Here is a 26,325-nt window from a genome sequence, read left to right on the forward strand (position 1 = left end):
TGATGTGGCTAACTGGGCCCATGATATGAGTGGACATTAGGGGGCTGCAGAGATGGCCTGAATGTAGATATATTTCTCTTGCACCGAGGAATAAAATACCGAGGAATAAGAACTGTTCTGTCTGCTAACAAGAGAGACAGACAGCAGAGGGCTATGCAGCAGATTCCACAGGAGGAAGGTCCTGCACATAGCTGGCAAGTTAGACTGATGCCAGTTGCCCCTGGAGGCTACGAATGGGTCCTAACAGGAATAGACACTTACTCTGGCCTGGGCTTTGCTAACCCAGTGGTAGATCCAACTGCTCAGTATACTATAAAAGGACCAGAACAGAAGATATTGTATCAACGACCATGGAGTCACTTTTTTTTAGACCAAGAACACATTTTCATCTACAGAGCAATGATTTGGTAGAAAATTGGAATGGGGAAATGAAACATTTGTTGTCTCAAAGCGGGGAGGGGGGGGAGATAAAAACATGAGGGGCTGGCTGGCGTACACACTTTCATTGGTGTGCGATCACACTAAACATGAGGGAGGCCAAGGGATGGTCCACACTAGATAGATTCCTCTACAGTTCTGGAGAAAAGAGGGCTGGGGGAGGATGCTGTTATGACTATACTTTATCCTTTAGGACTCTATTTTTTCTTTTTTCCCCACATCATCTCAACTTTTTTCCCCCCTACTGGATGTAGTCGTCCTAGCACCAGGGCAGAAACTGTGGGTGCCCACTAGTTCTATACATTTGTAACCCTACCCTACATGAATGGAAATGAACTGAGCGGGAAGCACTTGCTAAACTAGTATTACTGATGGCAATCTGGATGGCATAGTGGCCAAATCAACTGTGTCATTCAAAGATGTTCAAAGGAAAAGTGTGGGTACAAAAGGAGAGGAGAAAAGGTAAAGGAATGAATAAATGGGTTATGCAGTGAGAAAAATCAAGTATTACATTGGTGTATCAAAAGGGGTTTAGAACAAGAGATGATATTGTTTCTTAGCTTAGGTGTAACCGATGCCAGAAGGGTAAAGCCATATGGTGCTGAGAATACTCCTGCTTTTGGAACCTGACAAGCCTTAAACCTGAGTAGCATCACTCTGTGAGACACTTTTGTCCTATGATATGATGACAGACTAGGTTAACTGTTAATGTGTGTGTAGGAATCCAATAATGTGTCAGTATCTTCTGACTTATTTTCAGGTTATATCTACCACTGTACTGTGATATAATATTGGCATTTTAGTAAGATTATAATACTGATATTGATGGTCATATGTATTGGGAAACTGAGTTAAAAGCCTCCTCAAAATGTAATACCAATGGAAAATTGGTATTACATCAGGACTGGCCTGAGCAAGAGAACCAATTTCTATGGTAAATAGTTCTATGAGGATGTATCACAGAGTACAAATAGCAGTAGATCAAAGTGGAAAATTAGAAAATGTATATAATGGCTATAGAGGATGGATCAGCTCTTTCTCTAAATCTTTCCCAATCCCATACTGGCTTCTCTAAAGCTTAGTCATATTCACACTTGTAGTGTTGTTGTGTCTGTAAATATGAATGCTACAGTAAATACAAAGAGGGTGACAAAAAAAAGTATACACATTTTAAGAAAGGAAAAAACTGTATTAAGTGTAATACTCAATATATACCAATAACCAAAGATGAATACATGTCACGTTTGACTTCTGTTAATTACAAGAGGTGCTCAAAGTGGTTACCATCAGCATAATTTTAATAGTTTTTTCCTTAAAATGTGTATACATTTTTTTTGGCACCCTCTGTAGATGTACAGTCAAAGGCCAGGGGTTAGCTGTGTAATAAAAAATTAACTTTATTCAAAAGAGAGACTGGCCTTTGACCTCAGTTACTGGGAAGTGATAGGCATATCTTTGTACTAGGGACTTTGGCTACCAGACATTCTAATAGTGTGATTTATTATGGGTGCTTTGGGCAATGTGGTATCTGTTTTGCCTCTGGAAAGTGTTGGATACTAAAGGTATCAGTCCAACTTCTGGGAAGGGCTCAAAAGTCAGCCATCTGAGCAGTATGTGATGAGCCCCATTAAAAACTTGGGACATCAAAGGGCTTGGAGCTTCCATGATTGGCAATACTCCCTATGTTGTTACACATTGATGCCAGGAGATCAATGCATTCATGACTCCACAAAAAGAGGATAATAATGGAAGCTACCCATTCAGTAACTCTCCTTAACTCTGTCTAATGCAACTTCTTCACTTGGTCTGTATCCTTTCCCTGTAATAAGCCATAACCAGGGGTATACCTTCTTTCAGTGAGTTCTGTGAGTCTTTCTGGTGAATAATTGAAACTGAGAGTGGCTTTGGAAATGCACTGTATTGCAACTGGTGTCAGAAGTGAGGGCAGTCTTGTGGAGTGCTCCAATTTTTTGGTTGGCTAACTCAGCCAGTCAAAACTTTGTACACTAAACCATACAAATCTCAAGGTTTCTTACCTGAGATCCTTTCTTGCTACCTGGCAGGTTAATTATGAGAGTTTTCCCTCTGATTCCACATACAGGTCTGAAAGGAAAGAGAAACTGGATGAATACTAAATTGCAATGAAAGGTGGTTTAAATACATTCAACAACAAATATCACTGTACTTTACTTGTGAACAACTGTTTTATAAATAAAATTGTTGTGGCTAGAGATTCACCAGTTGCTATACAAATCAAGTAACCTGACTGGGGTTTTTACAATAATGGTTAGTGTGGTGGATGGGAAAAATGTGTTGAACATGGAATCAGAATAAATTAGCCACTTTAAATAAACAATGTCCTGATTATCTTCTTTCTCTAATTTCAGGTCCTTTATATCTCATATAGTTGTAAGATTTCATTGAGAGAGTGTATTAAAAAATGCCTAGCATAGTAACACTTATGTTCAAAAGTGTAACACATAAGGTACTCAGAGTTCAGTGAGACATGAGCTCTTTTCAAAAAATCAGCCAATTTTAAAGTAAAATAAGGTGTCTCACAAATGAATGGCAGTGGGGAGAATTTGGAGAGCTCAGTTAACAGATCCACTGATAAACAAGTCAATTTAAAGTAAAAGGTCTTTCAGAAAGCATTGTAAATTTCCAGGCCACTTTTAAACTAAGTGGCTAGATAAGAAACATAAACAGTAGAAAAGCACTGGAAGGCTGAGATAAGAATTGAAGGCCTGGATTTCAAGAGAGTTGGAATCTTGCTCTGCCAGTAAGTGGCTGTGTTACTTTTACCTGGCAACATCTCATTTTCATCATTTGAAAACAAGGCAATTGATTAAATTCGTTTATTTCTAAAATTGCGCAGCTCGATTGAAAGACATGTAAAAACGTTTTTGCAGAACTTCTTTCTATGATTGAGTTTATTTTGTACTCTCACTCTCTGAAATAATCTAAAATTTTCTATTTTTTTTCTTTTCCTATTTATAAAGAGAAGAGTTAATACCTGTTTCCCCGAAAATAAGACCTAACCAGAAAATAAGACTTAACTGGAAAATATGCCCTAGCACGCTTTTTCAGGATGACATCCTCTAAACATAAGCCCTAATGGGTCTTTTGGAACAAAAATTAATATAAGACCCGGTCTTATTTTCGGAGAAACACGGTAGGTATTTATTTAAAACTTTCCATTTTCTTTTCTTTTCAATTGCAATATAGTTGACAAACAATGTATTAGTTTTAGGTGTATAACCTAATGATTTATGTATGTAATATGATATGATTACCACAATAAGTTTAGTTAACATCCATCACTACATAGTTACAATTTTTTTTCTTGTGTTGAGAACTCTTACAACCTACTCTCTTAGAAACTTTCAAATATGCAACATGGTATTAACTATAGTCACCATGCTGTTATTTACACCCCTAGGATTTATTCATCTTATAAAAATGGAAGTTTGTACCTTTTAATCACCTTCACCCATTTTACCCACTCCTCAATCCCCGCCTCTGGCTACCACCAGTCTGTGCTCTGTGTTTATGAGTCTGGATATTTTTTAGAGATTATGCAGCATTTGTCTTTCTCTGTCTGACATATTTAACTTAGCATAATGCACTCAAAGTCAATCCATATTGTTGCAAGTGGCAGGATTTCCATCTTTTTTTTTTTACGGCTTAATATTTCATTGGAGATACACACATATATATATATTTTTCCCCCCTTTATTCATTCATCCATCAATAGACACTTAGGTTATTTCCATGTCTTGGCTATTGTAAATAAATAATGCTCCAATGAACACGAGGGTACAGATATCTTTTCCAAACAGTGATTTCACTTCCTTTGGATAAATACCCAGAAGTGGAATTGCTGGATCATATCGTACTTCTATTTTTAATTTTTTGAGGGACCTCCAGTTTTCCATAGTGGCTAAACTAAGTTACATTCCCACCAACCGCGTACAAGGATTTCTTTTTCTCCATATTGTCCTGTTATTTTTGTGTTTTGATAATACCCATTCTAACAGGTGTGAGTTGATAGCTCATTGTGGTTTTGATTTGTATGTCCCTGATGATGAGTGATATTGACCATCTCTTCACGTACCTACTGGCCATTTGGATGTTTTCTTTAGAAAAATGTTTATTCAGATCTTCTGCCATTTTAAAATCAGATTGTTTTCTTTATTGAGTTATATGACTTCTTAAATATATTTTGGATATTAACCCCTTATCAAATATATTATTTGGGAATATTTTCTCCCATTGAGTAGGTTCCCTTTTCATTTTGTTGATGGTTTCCTTTGCTGTACAGAAGTGTTTCAGAGTACAGAACTTTCACTTCCTTCATTACATTTATTCCTAGGCATTCTATCCTTTTTGATGCAATTGTAAATGGGTTTGTTTTCTTAATTTCTCTTTCTGATATTTCATTATTAGTGCATATAAATGCAAGTAACTTTTATATATTGATTTTTGTATACTGCAACTTTATTGACTAAATTTGTTTATTAGTTCTAACACTTTTTTGGTAGTCTTTATGGTTTACTATATGCATATATACCATGTTGTCTGCAAATATAAACAGTTTTATTTCTTCCTTTCTGATTTGGGTGACTTTTTTCTTTTCCTTGCCCAATTGCTCTGGCTAGGACTTCCAGTACTATGTTGACTAAAAGTGGCAGAGGAGTAGTTATCCTTGTTTTGTTCCTGATCTTAAAGGAAAAACTTTCAGTTTTTCACCACTAAATATGATATTAGCTGTGGGCTTGTCATATATGACCTTTCTTATATTGAGATACATTCTGTCTATACTCACTTTGTTGATAGTTTCCATCATGAATGGATGTTGAACTATGTCAAATATGTTTTCTCTATCACTGAGATGATGTGATATTTGTTCTGTGTTTTGTTAATGTAGTCTATCACATTGATTGATTAGTGGATGTTGGATCATCCATGGACTAAATCCCACTTCATCATGGTGTATGATCCATTTAATGTATCCTAATCAGTATGATAATATTTGTTGAGGATTTTTGCATCTATGTTCATCAGGCCTATTAACCTGTCCTTCTGTTTTCTTGTAGTGCCCTTATTTAGTTTTGCTAGCAGGATAATGCTGACCTTGTAAATGATTTTGGAAATATTCCATCCTCTTTTATTTTTGGAGGAATTGGTATTAATTTTGAGAAGGACTGGTATAATTCTTCTTTAAATGTTTGGTGGAATTTACCAGTGAAGCTATCTGGTCCTGCACTTTGTTTTTTGGGAGGTTTTAGGTTAGTGATTCAATCTCCTTACTGGTAATTGGTCTGTTGGCATTTCCTATTTTTAAATTCTAAGTTTTAACTATATATGTATCTTTATCAGTGAAATGTACACTTTCATACAGTTTTCCTGTTACTGATTAGTATTCTTTTCTTTCAGCTTAATGAATTCCTCTAACATTGCTTATAAGGCCAGTCCAGTTGTGCTGAAATCCTTCAGCTATTTTTGTCTTGAATATTTTTTCTCTCCTTCAATTCTGGATTCACTGTGTTAATATTTTATTTTTGAAGTTCTTTCATCCATGTTCACCATGATATTAGTGTATACTTTTCTATTATTCTACTATCCTTTTCTAGTTTTGGTAAAAAGATTTCCCTAGTCTTACAACATGAATTAGGAAATGTTTATATTTCTGCTGTTCTCAGGAACAATTTATGTCAGATAGGAATTATTTATTCCTTGAAAGTTGTATAGAATATGCCTCTAAAATGAACTGAACTTACTATTCTTTAAAAATACAATTCATTTTTTAGAACATTTTTAAATTTATAGAAAAATTGAGAGGCTAGTATAGAAAGTTGCCTGTACATATACCTGTACTCAGTACATATACCTGTACCCAGTTTCCCCTATATTTAACATCTTACATTAGTAGGATACATTCTTTAAAATTAATTAAACAATATTGATTCGATTATTAATTAAAGTTCATACTTTATTTATATATTCCCTAGTGTTCTTTTTCTGTTCCAGGATCCCATTCACATTACCATATTACATTTCGTTGGCATATCTCTTTATGCTCCTCTTAGCTGTGACAGTTTCTCAGACTTGCCTTGGTTTTTGATGTAGTTTTGTGGAGTACTGCTCGAGTATTTTGTATTGTTCTCCATTAATAGAGTTTGTCCTATATTTTTCTCATAAGACTAAAGTTATGAGATTTGGGGAGGAAAACTTACTATCAAGCCACTGTAATTAAGACAGTATGGCACTGGTGAAACAGTAGAAAAATATTTATTGAGTGTGCTTTTGGTGTCAAGTATACAAACTTGTCACCTAATCCAAAGTCTGAAGATTTTCTATTTTTTTCTTAAATGTTTAGTTTTATATATCTTTTAAGTTCATGATACATTTTGAGTTAATTTTTATGTAAGATGTGAAGTTTGGGTTGAGGTTTGTTGTTACTCTTATTTTGTCTATGAATGTCCAATTTCTCCACCATTTGTTGAAAAGGCTATTTTTCCTGTTGAATGGTTTTTGCACCTTTGTGAAAAAAACATTTGGGCATGTTTGTGCAAGTCTATTTCTGGCTTCTTTATTCTGTTCTATGTGCCTTTCTCTCCAGCAGTACCTCACAATCTTGATTACTGTAGCTATACAATAAGCCTTGAATTGGGTAAACTTATTTCTGCCACTTTGTTACTCTTTTTCAGAATTCTTTTATTTGTTCTAGTTCCTTTTACTTTCTATATAAATTTTAGAATAAGTTTGTTTATATCTACACAAATCTTGCTAGTGTTTTTATAAGAATAGCATTAAACCTGTAGATTAATTTGGGGAGAACTGACGTCTTTTATTGGCATTGTCTTTGATTGCTTTCAACAGTATATTTTAGTTTCAGCATACAAATTCTATACATGCTAGATTTACACATAAGTAATTCATTTTGCATCATTATAAAGGTATTTTTTAAGACTTTATTCTTTAGAGCAGTTTTAGATTCCTAGCAAAAGTGGGAAGTTAGAGATTTCCCATATACCCCTTGTCCCTACATATGCATCACGTCCCCTATTATTAGCATCCCCCTCCAGAATGGCACATTTGTTAAAATTGATGAACCTGCACTGACACATCATAATCACCCAAAGTCCATAGTTTACATTATGGTTCAGTCTGGTGGTATACATTCTATGTGTTTGGGTAAGTGTACAATGATATGTATTTATCTTTACGATATCAGACAGAGGATTTTCACTATCCTGAAAATCATTTGCGCTTTGCTTATTCATCCCTCCCTCCCTGTCAACCCCTGCCAACCATTGATCTTTTTACTATGTCCATAGTTTTGCTTTCTCCAGGATGTCATATAGTTGGAATCAACAGTATGTAACTTTCCAGATTGGCTTCTTTCTCTCAGTAATATGCACTTAATGTTCCTCCATGTCTATATTCCATAGTCTGGATGTACCTTTGTTTATTTGTCTATTTACCTCCTGAAGGACATCTTGGTTATCTCCAAGTTTTGGCAATTATGAATAAAGCTGCTATAAACATCCCTGTGCAGGTTTTTGTATAGACATAAATTTTCAGCTTTTTTTGGGGAAATATCAAGGAGCACAGTTGCTGGATTATATGGTCAGAGTATGTTTAGTTTTCTAAGAAACTGCCAAACTATCTTCCAAAGTCACTGTACCATTTTGCATTCCCATCAACAAAGCATGAGAGTTCCTTTTGCCCTATGGTGTGTAGATCAGCATTTATTGTTGTCATTCTTAGACGTTTTGGCCATTATAATAGGAGTGTGATGGTGTCTAATTATTGTTTTAATTTGCATTTCCCTGATGACATACGATGTTGAGCATCTTCTCATATACTTATTTATTACTTTTTAGATAGAACACCAAGGGCACAATCCATGAATAAAATCATTGATAAGCTGGATTTCATTAAAATTAAAAACTTCTGTTCTGAAAAAGACAATGTCCAGAAAATGAGAAGAGAAGACACACACTGGGAGAAAATATTTGCAAAGGACACATCTGATAAAGGAATATTATTCCAAATACACAAAGAATTCTTAAAACTCAACAGTAAGAAAACAAACAATCTGATTTTAAAGTGGGCTAAAGACCTCAATAGACATTCATCAAAGATATACAAATGGCAAATACGTATATAATATCAATATAAGAAATCGCACATTTTTTACAACTACGAGGTCTGAAAATTATGTTCACAAACTCATCCTAGAAAATGTGCTACATGCCTCATTGCTGAATATCACTATGGTCACCTTCGAAATACTCCCCTTCGGAAGCTATGCACTGACACCAGCGCCTAGTCCACCCTTCAAAGCAATTTTGGAACTCTTTTTCTGGAATGGCCATCAGAGCTGTTATCTTATTACCCTTGATGTCCTGAATGTCATCAGAATGTTTTCCTTTCAATATTCCCTTTATCTTCATGTAAAGAGAAAAGTCACTGGGGGCCAGACCAAGAGAGTAGGGAGGGTGTTCCAATACAGTCATTTGTTTACTGGCTAAAAACTCTCTCATTGACAGTGCCGTGTGAGCTGGTGCATTGTTGTGATGCAAGAGCCACGAATTGTAGGTGAAAAGTTCAGGTCGTTTAACTTTTTCACACCGCCTTTTCAGCACTTCAAAATAATAAACTTGGTTAACTGTCCAGCTGGTACAAATTCATAATGAATAATCCTTCTGATATCAAAAAAGGTTAGCAACATCATTTTGACTCTTAATTTGGACTGATGGAACTTTTTTGGTCGTGGAAAACAGGCTGACTTCCATTGTGCACTTTGATGCTTTGTTTCAGGGTTGTATGGGTACACCCATGTTTCATCACCAGTGATAACACAGCCCAACACATCATCTTGTCTCTCCAAAAGGTCTTGGCAAACTTTGACTCTCCTTTGCTTTTGTTCATCAGTGAGTTTCTTCAGAACCATTTTTGCACACACCTTTCTCATCCCAAGATTTTCAGTTAAGATTTTCCTGTTTCTCTATTGATGTTTACTTGGTCTGCTATACTTCTCACAGTCAGCTGATGATTTTGACGCACAAGTCGATGAAAGTTTGCAATGTTTTCATAAGTTCTGCTCGTTACTGGCTGTCTTGACCTCTCTTCAACAGCTACACATTCTCTGCCCTCAGAAAACGTTTAATCCATTTGTACATTGCCATTTTCTTCATGGCATTAGCCCAATGAACTTGGACTAACATATCCCTGATTTCACTTTCACTCTTGCCAAGTTTCAGAGAAATTTATGTTTGTTTGTTGCTTTAATTTAAGCTCAGACATTCTCCTGACAGCACACAGAAACACGCAACAACAATAATGAACGCGACTCAGCAAGACACTGCCACATGTCAACATGAACACAGCTGTGAGGCACTGATATACCAAGGTTATGAAACCTTACTGAGCTGTTTGTACAGTGCTGCCAACATAAGTGCAGGTGGCAAGTTCGTTAACTTAATTGTCAGACCTCGTATATTGAAACTTAATTTACATATTATAAATTTCATTTTCTGGCAGTTTGTAAGATCTCTTTTTCTGTGGTTATGTTACTATGATGTATTAAGTATAGATTTCCTTTTATTCATCCTGTTAAGGATTTGTTTCAGTTTCTGAATTCACTATTGATATCTTTAAAGATTTTGAGATTATTTTTGGTATCATATTTCAAACATTTCCTTCCCTTCATTCTCTATTATCTCCCTCTGAACTCCAATTATATTTTACATATTCTCAGTCTATCCTCCACATTTCTTAACTTCTTCATTTTTATATCTCTGTCAATCTGAGCCGCTTCCAGATAATTTCTTCAAATACTTTCACCTAGTTCCCTAAACTCTCTCTTCAATTGGGTATAATCTGTAGTCTATTCTATCAAGTTTTAAAATTTTCATTATTATATTTCACATATTTAAATGTATGTTTCATTCTTTTTCAAACTATTTGTTCCCTGCATATAATTTTCAAGTTTCTTTTTTTAGTTCCCTTAAATATATTACATTTATTTATTTTTATTCTGTCTGATAACATAAGGATTTTGTCCTTCAGTCTCTGATTCCTTGATGGTAGCTTAATTCTTATGCTTTGTCTTTGTGTGTGTGTGTCCTGCTAATTTCCATAGAACTTCATTTGTGTCAAATCTTTGAGATCTAGGTTGAAGTATAATTCTTCGAGAGAAGATTTACTTCAGTCCATTGCTTGGGACACTTCCAATCCAGAGCCACTGTAAGTTAAATTCTCCCTTGCTTTATACATACTTCTAAGACTGCACAAGTAGTCCATACCTGAGCCATCATGTGGTTATGATACAGAGGTGATAACAGCTAGACTCAACTCCCTTCCAGAACCAAAGAGATATCTAAAGAGATAATTCTGATTCAAAATTGTTTCCTTAAAAATATGTACTAAACTGATCCTGTGCTCTAGATGCTCTGAATTGTATACTGAATTACAGCTGCACTAGAGTTGCTATGCTCTGTACAGGATCTGAAGATATGGTGAGGAACCTGAACCATGCTATTCAGATTATTAGATGACTTACAATGAATGGAACTCAACTAACAAAAAACTCTTACAGGGCTATAATCTGTAGCAAAATATATTAGCTGAGTGGGAGAAGAAGAAAGGTGCCAGTTTTTCTGTACTGAGGTAATCATTCACCCCAGGTCTGTCTCACTTGTCTTTTGGAACCTGTGGTACTTCCTGTGATGCTGAGTGGAAGCTGTGCCTGAAGTACTGTAGAAATGTCCCAAGAAAATGCACATGCTGTGCATGTTGTTATTTTCTGCCCTAAATCATTTTTTTAAATTGTGGTAAAATATACATACTACAAAATTGAGCATTTTAACCAATTTTAAGTGTTCAGTTCATTGGCATTAAGTATATTCCCATTGTTGTGTAATCATCATTACTCTCCATCTCCCCAACTTTTTAATCATCCTATACTGAAACTATGCCTATTAAACAATAACTCCCTGTTCCAACCTTCTCTGCTCCTGGTATTGTACAATTATTTGTCCTTTTGTGTCTGGCTTATTTCACTTAGCACATCTCCAAGGTTACCCATGTTGTATAATGTATCAGAAGAAGTTCATTCATTTTTAAGGGTGACTAATATTTCATTGTGTATATAACACATTTTCTCTATCTATTCATCCATCATCAATGGACATCTAAGTTGCTTCTACCTTTTGGCTACTGTGAATAATGTTATGAACGTTGGTATACAAGTATCTTTTTCTAGTCTCTGGTTTCAGTTATTTTGGCTATATACTCAGAAGTGGAATGGCTGGTAATTCCAATTTTTTGAGGAATGGCCACACTGTTTTAAACAACAGCTGCATCATTTTGCATTCCTACTAGCAATACACAGGGGTTCTAACTTCTCCACATCCTCACCAACACTTATTTTCTGTTTTTTTTGAAAATAGAAATCCTAATAGGTGTGAAATGATACCTCATTGTAGTCTTGATTTGCATTTCTCTAATGATTACTGATGTTGAGCATCTTTTCATGTGCTTATTGGCCATCTGTATATCTTCTTTGGACAAATATCTATTCAAATCCTCTGTCCATTTTTAAATTGGGTTATTTGTTTTGTTTTTGAGTTGCAGTACTTTATAAATTCTGGATATGAGACCCTTATCAGATATATGACTTGCAAATATTTTCTCCCATTCGGTAGTTGACATTTTACTTTGTTGATAATGTCCTTTGAGGGACAAAGTTTTAATATTGATAAAGTCCAATATATCTATTTTTTCTTTTGTTGCCTCTACTTTTGGTGTTACATTCAAGAAAGCACTGCCAAACCTAAAGTCATGAAACTTTCCCCTGAGGTTTTCTTCTATAAGTTTATAATTTTAGCTCTTAGATTCTTTTAATTTTATGTATGGTATTGGGTATGGGTCCAACTTTATTCATTTGCATATGGATATACAATTTTCCCAACACCATTTATGGAAGACTGTCCTTGCCAAATTGAATTGTCTTGGTACCCTTCTTGAGAATCATTTAACCCTATAAGCAAGTTATTTTTGGTCTTTCTATTCTATTCCATTGGTCTAAACGTGTGACAATGCCAGTACCACTGTTTTGATTAGTGTAGCTTTGCATTAAGTTTGATATCAGAGAGTGTGAGTCCTTTAACTCTGTTGTTCTTTTTCAAGATAGTTTTGGCTATTTGGGGACCCTTGAGTTTCCATATGAATTTCAGAATGGATTTTCATAATTCTGCAAATCTATGTTGCTGTATTTTGACAGGATTGCATTAAATCTGCAGATTGTTTTGGGTAGTATTGACATCTTAATAATATTAAGTCTTCCAATCCAGAAATATGGGGTGAATTTCCATTCATTTAGGTCTTTAATTTCTTTAAGCAATGTTTTGTAGTTTTCATTGTACAAGTCTTTTTTGTACATTAACCTTGATCAAGTTAATGACTAAGAATTTTACTCTTTTTGATATTGTTAATGGAATTGTTTTCATAATTTCCTTTTAGCATAATTCATTGTTAATGTATAGAAATACAACTGATTTTTGCATGTTGATTACACACCTTGGTTGGATATATTAATTAGTTCTAATGGGTTTTTGGTTTTATGGAATCTTCAGTGTTTTCTACATACAGGAAGGGGCTTGTTAAATAGAGACAAATTTACTTCTTCCTTCCCAATTTGGATACCTTTTACACCTTTTTCTGGTCTAATGCTCTGGCTACAACTTCCAATAGTATGTTTAATAAAAGTGGCAAAAACAGGCAACCTGGTCGTGTTCCTGCTTTAGAGGAAAAACTTCCCGTTTTTCACCATTGAGTATGATGTCAGCTGTGTGCTTTTAGTATATGGCCTTTATTATACTAAGGTATTTTTCCTCTATTTGCAGCTTGTTTAGTGTCATTAACATGAAAGCATGCTGAATTTGTCAATTGAGATTCTCATGTGTTTTTTTATCTTTTATTCTGTTACTGTGGTATATTACATTGATTGCTTTTTGTATGATAAACTATCTTTGTTTTTTAGGGATAAATTCCACTTGGCCATGGTGCATAATTCTTTTAATATGCTGCTGAATTGTTTACTAGGATATTGTTGAAGATTTTTGCATCAATGTTCATAAGGAATATTGGTCTGTAGTTTTCTTGCAGTTTTTTTTTTTCTTTTTTCTGTCTTTGATATCAGAGTAATGCTGGCCTCACAGAATTAGTTAGGAAATATTCCCTTCTCTTCAACTTTTTGGAAGTGTTTGAGAAGCATTGGTGTCCTTTTTTAAAAATTTTTTTATAGGGGAATATCGGGGAACAGTGTGTTTCTCCAGGGCCCATCCGCTCCAAGTCGTTGTCCTTCAATCTAGTTGTGGATGGCGCCGCTCAGCTCCAAGTCCAGTTGCCGTTTTCAATCTTTAGTTGCAGGGGGCACAGACAACCATCCCCTGTGGGAAATGAACTAGCAACCTTGTTGTTGAGAGCTCGCGCTCTAACCAACTGAGCCATCCGGTTGCCCCTCCGGAAGCTCAGCGGCAGCTCGGTGTCTTCAATCTAGTTGTGGAGAGCACACCTCACTGGTCCATGTGGGAATCGATCCGGGAACCCTGTTGTTTAGAGCTCGCGCTCTAACCAACTGAGCCACCGGTTCAGTTTTTAAATGTTTGGTAGAATTATTCAGTGAAGCCATCTGGCGGCATTTTATTTGTAGGTAGATTTTTGATTATTGATTCACTCTCCTTACTAGTTACAGATACTGTGTTTCCCAGAAAATAAGACCTAACCGGAAAATAAGCCCTAGCATGATTTTTCAGGATGACATCCACCCAACATAAGCCCTAATGCACCTTTTGGAGCAAACATTAATATAAGACCTGGTCTTATCTTCATGGAAATACGGTATATTAAGAGTTTCTATGTCTTTGTGATTCAATCTGGTGGGCTTTGTATTTGTAGGAATTTCTCCATTTTATCTAGATTACACAATATATTGGCATAACAATTGTTCATAGTACTCTCTTGTTCCTTTTTATTTCTGTAGAATTGGTAGTAATGTTCTCACTTTCATTTCTGATTTTAGTAGTTTTGAGTTATAGCTCTTTTTCTTCTTATTCAATATAGCAAACATTTATCAATTTCATTGACCTTCTTGAAGAATCAATATCTGGTTTAGTAGATTTATCTGTATTGCTTTTCCATTTTCTATTTTATTTATTTTTGCTTTAATCTTTATTATTTTCTTCATTCTGCTAGCTTTGGGTTTTGTTTGTTCTTCGTTTTCTAGTCCCTTAAGTTGTAACCTTCGGTGGTTGTTTCGAGATCTTTCTTCTTTAATGCACGTATTTATAGCTATAACTTTCCCTCTTAGCATTGCTTTCTCTGAATCAATTAGGTTTTGGTAGGAATCATGGAGCCAGAGAACACTGGAATAACATTTTTTTTTATGTGTTGAAAGAAAAGAACTGTCAATAAAGAATTCTCTATCTAGTGAAAATATCCTTCAGGAATGAAGGTAAGATAAAGGCATTTTCAGATAAAGGAAAGTTACTAGAAGGTGTTTCCAGCAGATTGCTCTAAGAAGAGGAACTCTCACCTAGTAACGACACAACAACGATTAACACTTAAATAAGACTTATTATAAACCAGTTGTTGTTCTCAGCACTTTACATAGACTAACTCACTTAATCCAAGAAGGTTGGTATTATTAACATCCTCATTACACACGTGAGAAAACAATAACAAAAAAAGGTGTTAAGTAGCTACTAAGTGGTAGAGCCATAATAGAACACAAGCAATCTGCCCTCAGAGATAACACTCTTAACCATTACTTGATACTATCTTTCAACTTGTACAAAACAAGCTGTAGGAAATTAAGCTAACCAAGTAGATGAAAACGACTAGAAACAGATTTAGTGATTTTCAAAATTATTTTATTTAATTCTGCTTTCTACAGATAGAAATAGGAATGCAAGGTACCAACTTGATGCATTACTTTACCTTGAAAAAATTCTACTAGAACTAAGATGAAATACTGATTTATCAGCAGTAACCTTAACAATAAACATTTTTTGAGGATTTACTATGTGTCAGAAGTTGTTTTGGGGGCTGAGATGTAAACATGAATGAGATTGAGCTCTTTTTCTTAAAGGTTTTATACAAATTAGGTAATATAGACAAGTAAGTAAATGATTAGAACATAGCATGTGTTATAACAGGAGCATGTACAAAGTCCAACGTACATAACAGGTAAAAATGCTAGACAGAAAGCAATCATCAATCTTCTCATGGCTGTTTTAAAAATAGCAATTTAAAAAAAGGCTTTGAAAACACACAAAAAATGAACATTCATGGAAATAGTTCATAATTCCCTTTTCCATAACTCATGTAGATTATTATCTGTTTCTAATCTGTGAATAAACTTCCAGTTAAGTCAGCAATGAACAGAAAGAAAAATCAGAAGGATCTGTTACCCTGCTGTGTGTATGTTTTAATTTCCAAACCCTTCATCATAAAGATGATGAGCTTATTTCAAAGTACTTATAATCAGCTCCTGCTGATTAATTTGTATTTATTCAGCAGTCCAGTGCTCAGTAATTATGTTCATTCAAAAGGTAGAGGAGGATTAACCCAGAAAAATCTTTCAATAAGACAAAAAGTGATATTTCTATATTGAATCAAGAAAGTTGTATTCAATTTAAAGAGTTACCTTAACAGTTGCAAAGAACAAGTTCTCCAGGTAAACTATAGGATCTTTAAGGTGCGGACCTTAACTTATTTTTCTTTCTATCCTTAGTATCCCTAATGGTTACTATGAGGCCTGGCAAATAGAGTATTATTATGTTTGATGAAATAGAATTGTTATTATAAAAGAATTAATGAGAGATGAAATACAGTTCTTTCTTGACTATATTCCTTGCATGCTAATAAAGAATTATTTTATATCCAAAGATCACTACACTTAATTCCATAGAGAAAAGGGATCAAATGTAACCCTTGACCTCCTATGTGCAGGTAATATAAAAGTTAAACAACAAAACAAAACAGAACAAAAGAATCAACGTGAGTTCCCTAAAGATCAGCACGAACTTTTACATTTAAAATCTTTATCATGATACTTTAATTCTATTTTTGCTCTTACTAAAATGAAATGTTATAGTAAATGTGACAGCAAAGGGAATACAATATCTAATGACCCTTTCACATTTCCCTGTAGCTACATTTCTAGTGGCTGCCATTAATGGGATATAAACTGAGTCTAAGTAACAGAAAGGCATTATGACTCATATTCCATGTATTAAATAAGTATATTTACTTTTATATTCATATTGTATACAGGATCAATAATAAATGGCTATAAATAATTGTGAAATTCTTAAATTATAAAGTGTTGTGTATTTTTAGATTGCTCTGAGATCAGCTGTCTATTTAATCAATAGTCATTAAATCAACAGATTCTCACTAAGTTGATACTTCTGTCTTAACTTAAATGATATACGTTGTCTTCATTAAAGGGAATTTTATTCTGAGTTGCTAAAATAATAAATAAATAGCTAAACCATGAGATCGAGAATGGATAACAATGGCATGGTTTTAAATATACTAATTTAATATAATAATATATTACTAATATATTATTAATATATTGCTATTAAGTTTTAAATAATAATTAATATGTAATTAATAATATATTATTGTTAATTAAGTTTTTTAATGACCAAACATCGATATGCCTATTTAAAAATTGGAATAAAAGTTCCTAACTTTTGAGAACTTTTAAAAAACTCTGCTGTTTAATTTTATTAAATTAGTATTTAATGACAATTAATGAATATTAAATAATTATAAATAATTACAAAAAGTATAATTTTACATATTAATAAACTGGATTCTGTTCTGGGTTAGGACTGACAACTTTTAGCAGTAATAGAATGTTTCTAAAACTTTAAATATAATATGCAAAACAAAAAAGAACTTGAAGGAAACTGTGGCTAAGATTTAACTAGACAGGACACTAAGACTTTAAATTTTGGGAATAAAAGGGGGCAAACTCAAGTGTTAGCACTCAAGTTTCTTAGGTTTATCAGTTTATTGTAGTGACTAATGGTATGGAATTAATTTTCTTTGCAACATGTTGGTGACTTTCTTACCTAGAGAGCATGCCCAGAGGTGTAACATTAAGTGATCCCATCAGCATTGCCAGGGCCATCCCTGGTGCTTCCCGTTCTATTACTTCTTTTGTGGCCTGTAATTAAAGATTAAATAGCAGACTGAGTGAAATTAGCCAAAAAAGAAGGAAGAGTAGTAATTAACTTAAAAATTAGTATAAACCATGCTTTCTATAAATCATACTTTGTAGTTTTCCAAACATTTTTTTAAGGTATCAAGACTCAGTTCTTTGGGACCACTGAAAAAAAGCTGAGGACCAGGACATCCAGGGAACTTTCATATTAGCAGGCCTTTCTTATTATCCCTTACAACTCAGAAGTATTTGATAATAGTCTCATCATGCCTAATAACCTCAACTTTAAAATTAAGTCTCAGATTGCTATAATAGTACAATAGATTCCAATAGGGTAAGAAATCTGGGTATTTTTCTTTATCTATTACTTTTGAAATTATTAGTCCCTGAAAACCTGAGATCACTTGTATCTCCTAGCTCTATGATTTTACACTATAATTAAAAGGAACTCAAGAAGTCACCAAGTCAACTTTTCCCATGTGTTGGGTAGAAGAAAAACTCTAGATTACCATCTCCCATATCTTCAATATAAATTAACTATTTGATTGTTTTAAACAAGAATTAATGAAGTGATAGGCTTTAACTATATAATAGAAGTTTTAAGATAGGACATTCTTAAGACAAGTATGGTTAAACCTGGAATAAGCTAATGAAGAAGACAGGAAAATTTCATTTTCTAAAGGTCAATCAAAATAGGTATATATTTATCATTCTGTGATAGTAAAGATATGTTTCAGGTTAAAAGTTGGGAGTGAAATACATGACTCAATCCATTTCTAATCCTGTTTCTACAAATATAGCAGATTACAATGCTTGGGGTCAATATAGGAATAAAACCAGCAAAAGAAAGTATTCCAGTAAATAAGAAAAAATGCAAATGAAATAAAAAGTAAATTATGGAGTAATATAGGGAAGGTTGATATTTCAGTATTCATTTGAAGTAGAAAGAGAGTCCTAAATAAGACTGTAGCTCTGGGTAAAAGTTAGGTTGAGGACTTGGCAAAGCAGTTAAAACACACCAAGTATGTGTTAGATACCAACTGACATTATAATTAAATTTTTAAGATGCATATAAATTAGTTAACCCCTTATAACTATACAGAATAAAGGACTATTAGAATTGAGGTAATCTACTGGTCCACTGAACCCCAGCATAACGCAATACTAAACAATGACAGAAATTTTAAAGGAAACGAACACTACCATAATGCTTTTCAATAAAACCTGTTTTCAAAATAGAGTGCCAGCAAGTAAAAGGAAATTCTTAAGTTCCCAAACTTAGGAGTTAATTATTTTCATTTGAATACATAGCTAAAAATTGTCAAGTTGGCATTACCTAGAATCTAGGCCTTGTTTTCCAAATTCAATCTATGTGGTACGATTTTGAGGCCTCTGGAGAAGAAACACTATTTCCACATTATAATGATGTACTCCAAAGTATAGTAGCACGTTTTATTTAAGGACAAGGGAAGAAAATATCAACAGATAGCTGAGCGGATGTCTTTTACTTAAACAGATACTTTAAAGCACATTTACCCAACTATAAGTTATTTATTAAGCACCTACTGTATACTAGATAGTATTGTAAGCATTAGTGAAAACACTTATAAGAATGTGTAAACTCATTGTCACCTAGTACATGAGAAACTCAACTGACAAATTACATATGAGAATTACCTAAAAGACGTGCAATTCATTAATTTTTCTAGATCCTCTAAAATACACAACTGGATTTGACCAGATCACAGTAGTCTACCTGGAATGCTTCCTTTCACTTTTCAAGAATTGCTTTACTGGACTTTGCTTCTGTAGTATACAATTGGATCCAATGAAATGGCTCAGTGAAATTCATATTTGTATTAGAAAGTATTTGAGGCCATTGTTCACCACATTGCACTGTGGTCCTCTTTAGGAGAACCTGTAGGAAAAATTTCCTCTTAAGTGTCATAACTAGGAATGGGTACTTTTCCGTGTGACTAGTTTATTTTTAAATTATGACGTTTGTGAATCAAGTTACCCTTGAGAACAGAGACAAATTTGTTGGTCACCTTTTTAGTAGGCTTACTGAGCACAACCTAATTCATCTTATTTTTCCTTGCCCTATTTTTCCACATTTATCTTATTAAAAGTTCTGCTGTATTTTATGTATTTGGGTAAATCACCTTAAATACTTTTAGGGTATTAATAAATGTATCGATAATGGATGGATGTATGAACAAATGCTTGTATTCTTTAAATAAAGGTCTTCATATTTTTGCAAACATAATTTAGGGAGGACAGTTAATTCTTTCTGTGGACCTTCTAGTGAATTTGGGATTATAGATACAAATCTTGTATATTTTAAAACAGAAAAGGGAAATACATATTGTGGTGATATCACTAAAGGCATTGGTGCTCTCTAGGAATAGACACAAATCTTTTCAATAGGGTATTCCTAAATAATGCACATGGTCTTTCTTACATCAGTATCAAATATATCTTTTCCATAAAACATCAGAACCTTGTATTTCTGTTTTATTTTCTCTTTCTAAGTTGTTTGGGATAGCAAAAAGATCATAATCTATGAGGTGAGGCACAGTTATAGTCCATGAGAGTAAGGGCTGGACTTGTTGCAGCACCTAGCAAATTACCCAACATATAATATGTGTACTCAATAAATTTTGTTGAATAAAAGAATGAATGATAAGTGAAACCTGGTTCTAGCTGTTGTATGCACTTAGTTGTTCTGTGCATTAGAACAAATTGTTTATGCTCTCTGAGCATCAGTGTATTTATGAACAAAATGGAGATAATAAAACATACCTATGTCTTATGAGAACTAAATGCTCCTAAATGGTAGGTTCGCAAGTGAGAGGGTGGCAGAGAGCAGAATATTGAAATACTAGGATCTAAAGGAACAAGTGGCCAAATGAAGTGGGAATTGGAAGGTGGTCAGGAAGGTAAGAGCTAGGTGAAAACATCTATAGACCATGAGTGGGGAGGCACAAATAGAGGAAAGAGCAAGAGAATAAAACTTGATTTAGGACAAAACAAGAAAAGGCTATCTAAATTATTTAAAAATCCAAACAGAAGAATGATTTTAACAAATGTAGCTTTATCCTTTCAGTCATATACACTAGTATGAGATAGATAACTGAAGGTTATCCTTGCTTGTTAACAAGTGGATAAAAAGTATTCATTATGAATAAACTATTCCTAATCAATGGCAAAGGATGCCATTAAAAGTGGGAAACCATTTTTTTCTTAATTAGCTTAACTTTCTGTCTCCCACTTTCTTATACAGAGGGTGCCAAAAAAAATGGATACACATTTTAAGAAAGGAAAACTGTATTAAAATTGAAATACTCAATATATACTGATAACAAAAGATGAATACAAGTCATTTAGTTTGACTTCTGCAATTGCAAGAGGTGCTCAAAGTGGTTACCGTCAGCATAATTTTAATAGTTTTTTCCTTTTTAAAAATGTGTGTACTTTTTTGGCACCCTCTGTGTTATTAATTTGATTATCAAATTCTTTTTTGTCCTTGAGCAATAGTTGAAATTTGTATTCCTACTTCATATATAACCTTTTCTGAATAGTAGAGTCCAAAATAATGAGGTTTAATTGGATTTAGCTATTCTCTTTAAATAAAAGACATTTTATCTTTAACTTCTAAATACTTTCTAAACTATTGCTAAACTATGAAAGTTGCAATCTCCTATGGAAAACCTCTTATTGTGATCATTTTCTTTTACCCTTGACACTTTGAAGATAACATTAAAGTCAGAAAGACGCTTCAAAGATGGCTCAAGTTGCAAAAAGGGTGTCATAAACAATGATTCTATAGCCCAGGGAACTTGTCAATGAAATTCAGGTCCATTTTTAAACTTCACAGGAAAAATGACTTTAAATAAATGTTATTGCTAAGAAGCAGTGATGTTTAAATATGTAAAAAACACAATAGTTACATGTACGTGTGCATGTACATGTATATTATATTACGTAAGACCTGGTCTTATAGTAAAATAAGACTGGGCATTATTATACTATACTATACTATACTATATTATATTATATTATACTATATCATATCATATCATATCATATCATATCATATCATATCATATCATATCATATCATATATCAAAGACCCGGTCTTATAATAAAATAAGACCAGGTCTTATATTAAACTTTGCTCTAAAAGACATATTAGAGCTGACTGTCGGGCTAGGTCTTATTTTCGGGGAAACATGGTAGATGTAGACCTCAGGCTAGATCTAGGAACAAGGTCAAAGAACCAAGCTTTTGCCATGCTCTTATGAACAAGTCCCTGACATATATTCTATCTTTAGGCTTGAATCTTATCTTTTGCCCCTTTGAAGCTTTAGAGTCCTATACCCAAGGTGGGAATGGTCTTGGATTTTTTTTTTTCTTACAGCCCACCTCCAACTATTCTGTGACATTGGCCCTGATTACAATTTATATTGCTTCCAGGTGACTCCAGAGAAAGTGTCAGCAATGAGCAATGCACTTTTCTTACCATGTTTCCCCGAAAATAAGACTGGGTCTTATATTGTAAGGTTTGCTCCAAAAGATGCATTAGGGCTTATGTTCAGGGGATGTCATCCTGAAAAATCACGCTAGGGCTTATTTTCCGGTTAGGTCTTATTTTCAGGGAAGCATTGTAGATCCTCTAGAGTTTTACAGGTTCAAGTTCAACAATGAAATAGATGCCCTTCCAATCCCTTCTATCTTCCTATCTTTCCCTTCATGAAACACTATTTTGTCAGATTCTTTAGATGAAAGTCATAGCTCCTATCTTCAAGAAATTTATATATTTCAATGGGACAAAAAGAGAATTATAATATGACATGCATCAGAAGAATAAGATAAACAGTGATACATGAAATTCTGAGGGAAAAAAACCCCAAAACAGCTTTGAGCCAAAGGGTCCAAGAAGTCAGGGATTCGAGCTGGGTCCTGATGGATGGCGATGTCCCCACAGGACAGCCATTCTCAATTTCTGTTATTGGCCTTTGAGACTCTGATAAAACAGGAGGGAAAAAGGCTAAAAGGTCTTTGAGAGCTGTGGTAAAACCAGCTCAGAATTAAAAGTTAAGGCCCTGGATTGCAAATTCCTTATATGCATGGTGACTATTTTTCATATGCATGAAAAATCACTTAGTATAGTGCTTTTATGTTTTTTTATAGACATTTAGTAACAGAGCATAATTTGTATTAATATTAATTAATACATGCTTGTTACTTGACTATGTAGATTTAATAAAATTTCCTCTTAGCTGTTACTGCACTGCCCTCTGCTGATTAAATAATCTTAAGTAATAAAGGATATCTTTGAAACACCATCTAATAACGTTGTTAAGCTATCAAGGTGGGATATGATTAGAGCAGTGGTTCTCAAACTTAGTGTGTATCAAATCTCCTAGAGCCCTTATTTAATAAACACTGAGTGCTGGGCCCACCCAGAGATTTGGATTCAGAATGTCTGATTGGGGCCTCACAATTTGCATTCCTAGTGTATGTGCTGCTGAAGAAAGCACGAAATTTGCAGCCCTAGTAAGTTGCAGGTGACGCCTGTGATGCTGGTCAGAAGACCACACTATAAACCACACACTGCAGCTGGAAGTCATGAGGTGGATGAAGAGAGGTTACTGCTTGACCCAATCTTCATGGTCACCTTATATTCAATTTGGTAAAGGAGACTGAAACAAATGTGAGGATCCTTCATAAGAATGAAATGTAGACCTAGTGAAGATAAATTAGGTAAACATAGGGAGTTTAATGCCAGCCAATTAAATTTTCCTGACTAGCCATTAAAGGGCAAATACATTAATTTTATTTTACACTTTATAAAAGAGTTCTAATAAACTAACAATTCAGAGCCTGCCCCTATAAGTATCCTATGGTACAGAGAAGTTCTGTTTAACATATTTTTTCTCAGGACTACATAGACATGATGTACAAAATTTACATACATGCATACGAAAAGATGTTCAACATCACTAATCATCAGAGAAATGCAAATAAAAACCACAATGAGGTATCACCTCACCCCAGTCAGAATGGCTATCATCAACAAGACAAATAGTAACAAGTGTTGGAGAGGCTGTGGAGAAAAAGGAACCCTCATACACTGTTGGTGGGAATGCAGACTGGTGTAGCTGCTGTGGAAGGCAGTGTGGAGGTTCCTCAAAAAATTACGAATAGAATTACCATATGACCCAGCAATCCCTCTCTGGGCATCTACCCAAAAAATCTGAAAACATTTATCCATAAAGACATATGTGTTACAATGTTCACTGCAGCTTTATTTACGGTGGCCAAGACATGGAAACAATCAAAATGTCCTTTAATAGATGAATGGATAAAGAAGTTGTGGTATATATACACAATGGAATACTATTCGGTGGTAAGAAAAGATAAATTAGTACCATTTGCAACAACATGGATGGATCTCCCTTATAACATGGAGATTATAATGCTAAATGAAATAAGTCAGAGAAAGTAGAGAATGATATGATTTCACTAATATGTGGTATATAAAACTGACAACAACAAAAGAGCAAGAAAAACAAATGAAGAAACAAAAACTCATAGACATAGACAATAATGGTTACCAGAGGGTAAAGGGGGAGGAGGGTTCTAGAAGAGGGTAAACGGGGTCAAATATGTGGTGATGGAAGGAGAATTGACTCTAGGTAGTGAACACATAATGTGATATATAGATGATGTTTTACAGAATTGTACACCTGAAATCTATGTAACTTTGCTAACAATTGTCACCGCAATAAACTTTAATTTAAAAAAAAAAAAGCAAAAACTGCAATTATTTTCGCACCAAAAAAAAAAAATGTACATACATGACTAATTCCTAGGGATGCTCAAGGAGCATCAGATATAAATCTACTCCTTTCTCCTTTCACTTAAGAAACAGAGCAGAATGAAAGTAAGAGCAGCCTCAAATTTATTCTAATTAATTAAAAATATTCATTTGCAGATTTTGTTAATTTTATGTTAGTGGCAAACACCTTTCAACCAATCATGAACTCCTCAGTGTATATAACAGTGTGACTAAATGGTGAAAGACTATTGCTACAAGGAGAAGCTTCAACCAAGGAATAAAGGTAATTATCTCAGTTTTACTTGGGAGATATGATCTGATTGATAATATATTTCTTTGGAGTTTTAGCCTTCTTAAATATTTACATCTTCCTCCACTCCTGGAAGAAGCAGAAAGCTTTTCAAAATGGATATACTTCATTTTGTTTTTCAGTTAAAGCTGTACAATATTTAAATAAGATCTCGTTAGGCTGAATAAGATCAAAGGAGACAGCATAATTATACAGAGAAAGCAAGAAAAAAAAGCGTAAAACTTTAAGTACTGCAGGCAATTTCATCTTCCATTCTATTTAATGAACATACAATTTTCAGTGAGCATGAGATGTTGAATTAAGCCTGCTGTTCGCACAGTTCATCTCAGTTCCCAAAGCATCACCGAGTTAACATATCACCACGCTAAGTAAGATTCTAATGTTTAAAAGTAAATATTTCTTGTATAACACGGCTCCTAAAGCAAGCCAACCAATTTATCTGGCTCAACAAAAGGATTTGTTTCCATGTTAGAGTAAAAACCAGTTGGGCTACTGAGAATATGTCATTCTATAATACATCATCGTTACTTTAACTATGAAAAATCTCACCCTGTTTGCTAACATATAAATTCCAACCCTTGTTAAATAACCAACTTGAGTACTCCTTAGCTTTAAAACTTTTCTCTTTACGCAATTTTTCACATTATTTTTCTCTTCTTTCTAAAAATTAATTTGATAATCAAATTATCAAACAAAAAATCAGGCAACTCAGGTGAGCAAATTATATTTTGTAAGAGGTTTTCACAAGAATACTTATTTTCTAGTCTACTTATATAACTAGTATTACTCTATATCTCATTCCAGGTGAAGGTGAAAGAATAGTGATATTTCTATAGGTTTTTAGTATTTTTATATCTGCAATATACATTTATTCATTTTGGCATTATGTGAAAAACAGTAAAGTTCTCTCTTATGGTAAGGTGTTGATTACATATGTCTTTCAATTTATATAGAAAAAAATGTCATTCATTCATGCTCCTCAAAAGTTGTTATGTAGATATGGGAAAATATCCTGTTTCTCAAATCTGAAGAAAGATTGATCCAACCTGAAATTGTACTGAAAGGCTGCTGACTGGTCAGTGAACTGGTGAATATATAACCCAGCCTCTTTACTCCAGCTCTTTCGGACTTTTACTTTTTTAATATGGTTAGTAGTATATAAGCAGAAAAATAATAGCTGCCTAAAAAAAAATATGTACATAGGATTTCCAACTTATTAATGACCACACAAAATTACTTGGTTTACTTAAAGCAGTGCAAGTTTTTAATGTTCATGTAACAACATAACTTAAGACTGTACTTAAATATCCTAACTGAGAATAAAAGAAACAAGCTCCTACTTCAGGCTTATAAGTGCTATTTGCAAATGGCTCACTGCCAAATGAATTTACAGGGTCTAAAACTTTGATCGTTTGCTCTGAGACGTGAAAATTCTCACTGGTGGCATCTTTAGAAACATTAGAAACATGTAACTATTGT

At 34.0% G+C, this 26,325-nt stretch overlaps 1 protein-coding gene across 33 annotated transcripts in view; it reads right to left on the reverse strand.

The window, feature by feature from the left end:
• Nucleotides 1–26,325, reverse strand: part of GPHN (gephyrin) — a 428,300-nt gene that overhangs the window by 196,881 nt on the left and 205,094 nt on the right. For all 33 annotated transcript variants that reach the window (XM_019733621.2, XM_019733618.2, XM_074327335.1 and 30 more), the window contains 2 exons: nt 17,601–17,695; nt 2,475–2,541 (listed from right to left, as the gene is read on the reverse strand). In XM_019733621.2, coding sequence (XP_019589180.1) covers nt 2,475–2,541; nt 17,601–17,695 — 162 coding nt within the window. The remainder of the gene's footprint in view (nt 1–2,474; nt 2,542–17,600; nt 17,696–26,325) is intronic.

Source organism: Rhinolophus sinicus, linkage group LG03, assembly GCF_036562045.2.
Source record: "Rhinolophus sinicus isolate RSC01 linkage group LG03, ASM3656204v1, whole genome shotgun sequence".
NCBI lineage: Eukaryota > Metazoa > Chordata > Mammalia > Chiroptera > Rhinolophidae > Rhinolophus > Rhinolophus sinicus.